Source organism: Cryptotermes secundus, unplaced genomic scaffold (genome assembly GCF_002891405.2).
Source record: "Cryptotermes secundus unplaced genomic scaffold, Csec_1.0 scaffold204, whole genome shotgun sequence".
Taxonomy (NCBI): Eukaryota; Metazoa; Arthropoda; class Insecta; order Blattodea; family Kalotermitidae; genus Cryptotermes; species Cryptotermes secundus.
Window position 1 is genome coordinate 55,843 of NW_019738351.1, and position 7,862 is coordinate 63,704.

The following is a 7,862-nucleotide window of genomic DNA, read 5'->3' on the forward strand; positions in this document are numbered from 1 at the left end:
TGTCTTGGCTCTACCTAGCCGCTATCTCGGTCAACGACTAGTCTCTCGCTCCGTCTGCATCAGACTGTTTACATTCTTTGTTTTAATAACACACCAGCCGTAAGGAATATTTCAGAGCAGGGCTCTCTTAGTTTGCTTGCTTATGTCTCGCCCCTTTTTTGTGTGGGCTTCTCTCCCTGTACCCTGTTTGTACGTGCCTTTTTAGCAGCCACACAGCTGCCTAAGAAGGAGGTCACGCGTCTGACCCCCTTGGTTATCTCGCCTGTATGCTTGCGTCCTCATGTGTCGCTACCATTCCTGTTACATTTCTATTAAAATTAAATGCTAATGAAATAACACATTAAGAGTAAATGCAAATGAAATAACATAGCGTATACAACACCTTTACCAAATGAAATAGTTCTTATACAACAATAACGCATATACAACAAGTGGTCAGCTTCACACTCCGGCGGCTTTATCCCCGGGGGAAGAGCCCCCGGTACCCATTGGATATGAGGTTGGGTGGACGACTTGGAGAAGAAAAAATTCTTGACCCTACCGGGACTCGAACTCCGACCCCCTGGTCGTTCAGCCCTCAGCCATTCGCTGTACCGACTCCACTCTCCCGGCTCCTATAATGTAGGGAGTGCTGATGTAAGTAAATAAAAAAAAAACATGACTGCAGCAATTTCTTCCTCTGTCAGAAACGGCAATCCAGGGTCTCCTTCATTCAGCTCAAGCCAGTCTTGCGTGGTTTCAGTCTCTCCAGCTGCCCTCAGCACAGCCTGAAAGTCCTCTTGCGCTGATCCCTCTGGCTCTGATCCCTCTGGCTCTGATCCTTCTGGCTCTGATTTCTCTGGCTCTGATCCCTCTTGCTCTGATCCCTCTGGCTCTGATCTCTCTGGCTCTGATTCCTCTGGCTCTGATCCCTCTTGCTCCTAAATCCCGTGCTTCTTTAAATATGTAGTCAGATGTGAAGACAGCTCTTCATATTTCAATCCGGATTAAATGTAACTGGAATAGCGAGGGTTTACTGTATTAATGTGTCCCCACCCCAAATCGTTTTCTCAGTTTTACCACCAGATTTCCTTAAAGGCACAAGGTGATGCGTGCAGATGCCGAAGTTCTTGTCACGGAATATTGTTTTGCCACAACGATTGCGACACAAAAATTTCTCTTATAAATCTTACCGCTACCACCAATTTGTTGTGCTCCAATAGGGGTCAGTGACTGTACTCACCCCTTATCGGACGTCCGTGGATATCTCTTAACCTATGCTGTGGAAAACATGCTGCACTAGGGGGATAAACAAATAACTCGAGTACTCACCAACAACAATAAAGTAATATATAATGAAATAAAACACCATTACAACAAACAGCCTGTCAATACACACAGAACCTTCGATTGAACCCCTGGTTTTAAATTCCTACATTTAACTGTCCATAATACGCTAAAATAATTCAACCAGTTTTATCCTAAGAACCCATTAACCAACCAAAATCATTGAACCAGAATGATATATTGACAATCATCAGTAATCCGAACACAGGCAAGTACTCACGCTCACAAAAGAGGAAGACATCTGACTCCATCGCGTCTCCTTCCTACCACGCGACTGTTCTGAACGACTCTTAAAATCAGAGTGTTCGCGGCTCCTCTCGTCCGAACCCTTCAATATTTAACATCACGAAAAGCTGCTCGCGCGAAGCCCTAAAGTCAGCAAACTGTGCTGTGGCGAGACTTGCCTCGTGTCGTCACTTAATTTGTCAGCAATTTCTATAGACTGTACAACTGACACCGGATGGCTAAAGAATGTACGGCGTCTCAACTCTGACTTCCGGCGGGTTTACAACTTGTGGTTCACCCGACGTATTTAAATTTATAAAACTTATAATTGTTTTCTAATTAATAACACGTAAATTTGACCCCTTGTTAGGATAAAGCATACCCATTAATAACCTGGGGCACAACAATATCCCTGCAGTCAATCCTTTACGCCGCTGTAACCAAACCCAAAATTGTTCCTGAAATGTCAGTCTGTCGGGCACTTCGGCGCGGCAGTCACGTTCTGAACAGCAACACACTTCGCACGGTTTGTTCCTCTTCTGGGGTTAAAGGGTCAAGGTCACGGCTCATCGGGGTTAAGAATACTTGGAGCTCTTCCTTCACTGCACCATACGTCTCAAAGGATTTGGCGTTCAACTGAACACCGACTTACCCCTGTGTCTAGTGTTGTAGCGGGGTTGATTACATTTTGAATCATCTTTCCTGTCGGTGGCGTCTTCACTTTACCTACCCTCTCAACAGTCCCGTACATTGATTCACTCGGGACACTGAATTCCAGCCAACTTTCCTCTCTTGCATATTCTAGAGCGTAAAGGCAGACAAAATAAAGCTAGCCCTGTAACAGGCCGTGGAGGCCCATAGGGTTGTGAGACGTCGAGGCTCCCACATTTTCTACACTATCTTCTCACAGATGGCTGTGAGGTTGTCGTCAGCCGTACACGCCGGCCGCTCTTTACCACCAGGAGCATGGTACTCATTTCTGTTAGAGGCTGAGTCGACCCCAGGGCCATATTTCAGCCGGAAGGATAGGTCAGTTCACAAAATTCAGTATCTCATCGGGAATCAAACCCACGACCTTCCGGCTTGTAGTATAGTGCTTCAACCAGCTGCGCTACCAAGTGCCTTGCTATTCTGAAGCGTATCCAATTTAAATTCGTCATTGCGTCTACACCTAGGTTTTCCAAGTGCTCTTATTACACTCAGGTTTGCATATTCTGAGCGATTATCAGCTTCTCAAGGGGGACTTCTCATCCCTGTAATTACAGCCAAGCTAAGCGGATAAATCTCTCGCCTTGAGCTGTTGAGGACGGCCGGGCAGGAGCTCTGTCCTGCTCCACACAGTGAAGTTGTCCCTGAGCTTAACTACTCAGGCACTAGGCCATGAAGAGGGATAGGGGAGTGGATGATAGATCCAAGTTTTCTTGGCCTCGGCACTGGTTGGAGGTTAGTGGTCAGCTTCATGCTTCGGCCGCTTTACCACCTGGGAAAGAGCCCACTGGATAGGAGGCTGAGTGGCCTCTGAGCCGGTCTGGACGCTGTGGAGAAGAGAAAAATCTTGTCCCTACCAGAACTCGAACTCTGATATCTCTACCGTCGACCCCGTAACCAATCGCTTTACCAACTGAGCTATCCAAGATCAATCTGCTCAATGTATCGTGCATTTAGGTGTTGTTCTGCAAATACAAATGAAATTTGTGCGGAACCAACGTGACCCTCTTAGCAAAAGTAAAAACGAACATGTGTTTCCTTTAGACAGTTAAGTTTGTAAAATGAAGTGTCCATCTGCAGTTATTGGTAGATAATTAATATCTCGGTGTTATGTGGGCTATGATGCCATGTAGTCTGGTAGATAAGTGACAACGCTTGAGGTGAAACTGGTGTAATCATTTCCTGAAGATGGGCAGGATGTTCCTCGAAAAGTTGGGGCCCTATATACCAAACTGCACGGCGTCACCGTGACGTCAACATGAGGACACAAGGGAAGTTCACCCGGAGGTGTGGAGGATATGAGTGGCTGCCGGAAATAAATATATTCGGAAGAAAATATTTACTTCGCACAATATACACCAGACTGTTAACAATATTTTAACAATTGGATTTTAAGACAATGTATAACAGTTTCGTATCAATTTCACAGGATTGTATCTAAATTCAATGGTTAAACTATATACTTTGTTATTTTAGGTGTTATAACGTTTTAGAGCGCAGTGATAACTATCTGTACCACATCCTTTAACATTACAAATGCCTGTTACGTTCCTCACACAACGTACTTATGGGTTCTGTATATAATTCCAAGAACAAACAGCGATTATTTGAGAGGTAAGGAGGACTTCCTATGTAGAGTCCATATCTGTCCGTCCGTCTGTCTGTGACGTGTTATTAGCCCCTAAACCCTTCGGTTGATACTCCCACAATTCGATACGGGAGGTTTACAATGAAGTTTGTCGAACAGTTACGACTTTCAGCCATATTGGCCCCATAATAGAAGTAAACTTTTATACCCGACGCCATGAATGGACTTTTCATGTATCCTGCAAGCAGGTAGTCACATTTGTACAAACATCTTAGCGGACTTCAGACGCTGGCGTCACACCGTCGCGAGTTTTGTACTGGACAGTATTAGGCGGAGGCGCGGTGAGTTGTCTGTGAGGTAGGAACTGAATTTTTAGTGTTATTTAGATGAGCTAATTCTTAATAAAGTCGACTGAAAGTTGACAAGACAGCGCGACCATATCGAGGTGACTGACATATCACCAAGTCACATCATCACAGTCCGATACAGAACTCTACTTTTTTCATTGTTTCTTGCCCTTGTTGTTCTTGTTCACTTCTGGGTTGTCTTTGTACCAGTCCTCACTGAAAGCAAATTAAACAGAAACGATATAATTCCTGAGATTTCTCTTCGGCATTTAAATTAGTTGCAGTATTTATATTTATCATATTTCGTCGAAATCTGCAACCGCAAAAAATAATATTCAGTATTCACGTAAAATTGAAATCCTGAAATATTAAAAGAAAACGTGAAATTAACTTGATTACCTGTTTGGGGTCTCCGAGGATCGAGGGCTGGACTTCCAAAATACGGCAATCATGATCACTGTTCAGGTCATGTTCAACATCGCTTGATTACAGACTCACCAAGATGGATGTGCAATACAGTGACATATTTCAGCCACAGAGGGCCACTATCAAGTATACAATGACTCTCTAACATGTTACAATATATTGTGGACTATAGACCCGTTACTAAGCCGTGATTCTCTAAGCAGCGACCGTTGCTACGAAACGGCGTTGCAAACACTTCTACAACGATAGAAGACCTGTGTTCTGTATGTGGTGGTTAGACTAAGGGAACAAGACCAGTTCACTCAGTTCTGTAGGGAAGTTTGTGAAGAGAAGACTTGAGCCCGGAGGCAGAGGAATAGTCATTGTTGAAACCGTTACTAGGAAACGTCAAGATACAAACTGAGAACACTAGACTGTGTACTCTAGTGAACTGTGAAGTGTGGAGATAGCGATAGTGTTATAGTTATTTTTAGTTACGGCCTGTAAAATGGTCAATAAATCTATTTAACAATCCAAACCCAGTCTAAAGCCACTCAAAATTGCAAAAGTATTATATAATACACTATAGACCACAAGGGTTGTACGTACGAAGAAGTCACTACTTTAAAATCAGATATATTCCTGTTTACTTAATTCAATGTGTAAATAATTTTAAAATAATTTGAAATAATGTAAAGTGGTGAGTTGTGTCATAGGTTTTCTTCTTTCTTGCGTCCTAATTTTTTCAGTGATGAGCATGTCGTAAATGGTGTCGTGGTTATGTGCCCTCTGGTGGCACATATTGGCCACAGCTACTGTCACCAGGGCAGGTTACTCACTAAGGCAAGATAAAAAATTCTACGGGCTTAAGCAATTAAGCACCATGCCATGAAGTCGTATGGGAAATTTCTTGATCTCGGCAGAAGCTGGAGGTGGAGTGGTTAGCTTCACGCCCCTGACGCTCTGTCTCCGAGGGGAAGCCCACGCTGAGGTGACTAAAAGGATAATTACTGTGACGGACTAATCCATTCGTAGGCAACGGCTCTGTAAACACCGCCTAAAAGGCGGAAGAGCAACGAGCAGAAACGGAAGTTCATTTGCTAGGCAACGAATATCAACAAAGACATTCTCGTGACAACAGGAGGACAATGAACCCCTCGAGATAATGATGTATATTGGGGGCCACCTGGAAGTTACGAGTAGTTCAGTCCAGGAGATTTCAGTCGCGAGAGGTTCCTCTTGTGGCATTCAGTAGTAGTTTAATGTGTAAGCAGAAATTCTTTCGGTATTCGTTACAGCAGATAGAGAAGGCACTCGTAGTCCAGTACGGACTGTGAGCTGTCACAATTGAGTGTAATTGTATAATAGGTTCTAATGAATCCAAAAATCTAATCCAGAACCCATGATTATTTGTCGCGACAACCCCTCCTACGTGACACTATCTTCTTGCACCATATAAACTATATCAGTGCGGACGTTTCGGAGGAACATAGTTGAAATATGACAGTGAAACAAAGTGGACACTCACCAGCCCGGCACGTTCTCTGGCGCGTCGCATTTCTGGTCCTCCTCGTTGTAAACTTCGCCCAAGGAGCAGCCGAGCTCGCGGGGCTGGACGCCGTTCAGACACACGTAGAACTTCTGGCAGTCCTCAGGGTGCGGGAACTTGGGGTGCGCTACCGCCTGCCCGTTGCCGTCCGCTTGGGCCTCCTTCGGACACTCGAACCCGTCCTTCAGCTTGCCTGCAGAGCACACACATATCGCATCACTTCTTTGTTCTTTCTAGACGTGTCTTCCCACAGTTTCACTCGCATTCCGTTCTGTTTCTTTTTCTGCTTACACAGGACAGCTCAGTCGGTATAGTAACCGAGGTGTCCTGGTTAAAGTCCCAATAGGATTAAGAATTTTCACTTCTCCGTCTGGTCTAGACCGGCTCTGGGGCCCACTCAACCTCCTATTTAATGGGTACATGGGACTATTTCTCCGAGGGTAAAGAGGCCGGGGCCTGAAGCTGACCACTCACCTCTAACTAGTGCCGAGGTCAAGAAAACGTGGGTCTATGCATCCACTCCCCCATACGCCTTCATGGCCTAGTGCTTAATTAGTTAAGCTTTTATCTCCTGACTGTCACCGCTTCCAGTAAATGGGGTTGTTTGTAGTGCTAGATGGGACTATACTGGCAATACGAGAAATACGTGTTTTGTTTTGAATGTGCGAGTAGACTTCGCCCCGGAATCGTGAATGACTGGTGAGTCATTTGAAATCTTGACAATACACAGGTGTCCCAGGAGGAAAGTCACAATATTCCGGGAGGTTACAGTATCGGTCATTCTAAGCAAAGAAGTGTACGAGTATATGTACATGTGTCCCATTCCGAACGGTTTCCGAGATACAGCTATTTCACTGCACAGACGAGCAACACGCCATGTCCTCGCACGAGCTGCGAAGTGCATTGATGTTAATGGTGGAATTTTCGAAAACGTATTACACTAGGTGAACTGTACCAACTTTGTCACTTGAACAATAGATACCGGTAATAGAAACAGCTCGTAATATATCCTTCTTAGCAACAGTTTTGGAACTGTACAGTGAAATATCTCTACCTCGGAAACCGTTCGGAATAGAACACATGAACATATACACTTTTTTGCTTAGAATGACCGATACTGTGACCTCTCAGAATATTGTGACCTTTCCTGCAGGGACATGTTGTATAAATACAAATAAGATATTTCCAGTGCCTAATTAATTAAACGCCATTCCGTGAAAATGTACTGGGGACTGGAAGCATAATTACACGTATTCTTAACTTCGGCGTTAGATGACAGTATGGCGGTCAGTTTCACGACCTGGCCGCTTCGCCACCGGGAAGAGTCCCTGGTTCCCCCCACTGGGTATGAGGTTGTGTGGGAACCCACAGCCTTTATGCACGCTGTGGAATTGAAAATTAATTACTAAAAATGCGGGGAATGGAACCCCGAACCCTCGGCCACCCAGCCCGTCGCCATATTCGTTTCGAGGACTATTTTGTGGCTGAGTGTGGACGCCCATCTGTGAACCTGCAGGGTAAGAGAGGGCTTTGCGGACGACACGCGTCTATATGCGACAGATCGCAAGGAGGGTTTTATAGTTAGAAAACTCCAGCGCGGTCTCAGCTCAATGGAGACCTGGTGTGAGCGCTGGAATATAAAAATTAATGAAGATAAGACTCAAGGGGTCTATTTCTCTCGTGGTCGTCGACCGCCTGAGTCTTGTCTTACTCT

General features: G+C 44.8%; 1 protein-coding gene across 1 annotated transcript in view; it reads right to left on the minus strand.

Annotated features, from left to right (window-relative positions):
* Nucleotides 1-3,581: 3,581 nt before the first annotated feature.
* LOC111870737 (protein obstructor-E) overlaps nt 3,582-7,862 on the minus strand; it is a 12,403-nt gene continuing 8,122 nt past the window's right edge. Inside the window, exons 4-5 of the mRNA XM_023863245.2 lie at nt 6,128-6,341; nt 3,582-4,410 (exon numbers count right to left, since the gene is read on the minus strand). Of these exons, the coding sequence (XP_023719013.1) occupies nt 4,350-4,410; nt 6,128-6,341 (275 nt within the window). The 3' untranslated portion in view covers nt 3,582-4,349. The remainder of the gene's footprint in view (nt 4,411-6,127; nt 6,342-7,862) is intronic.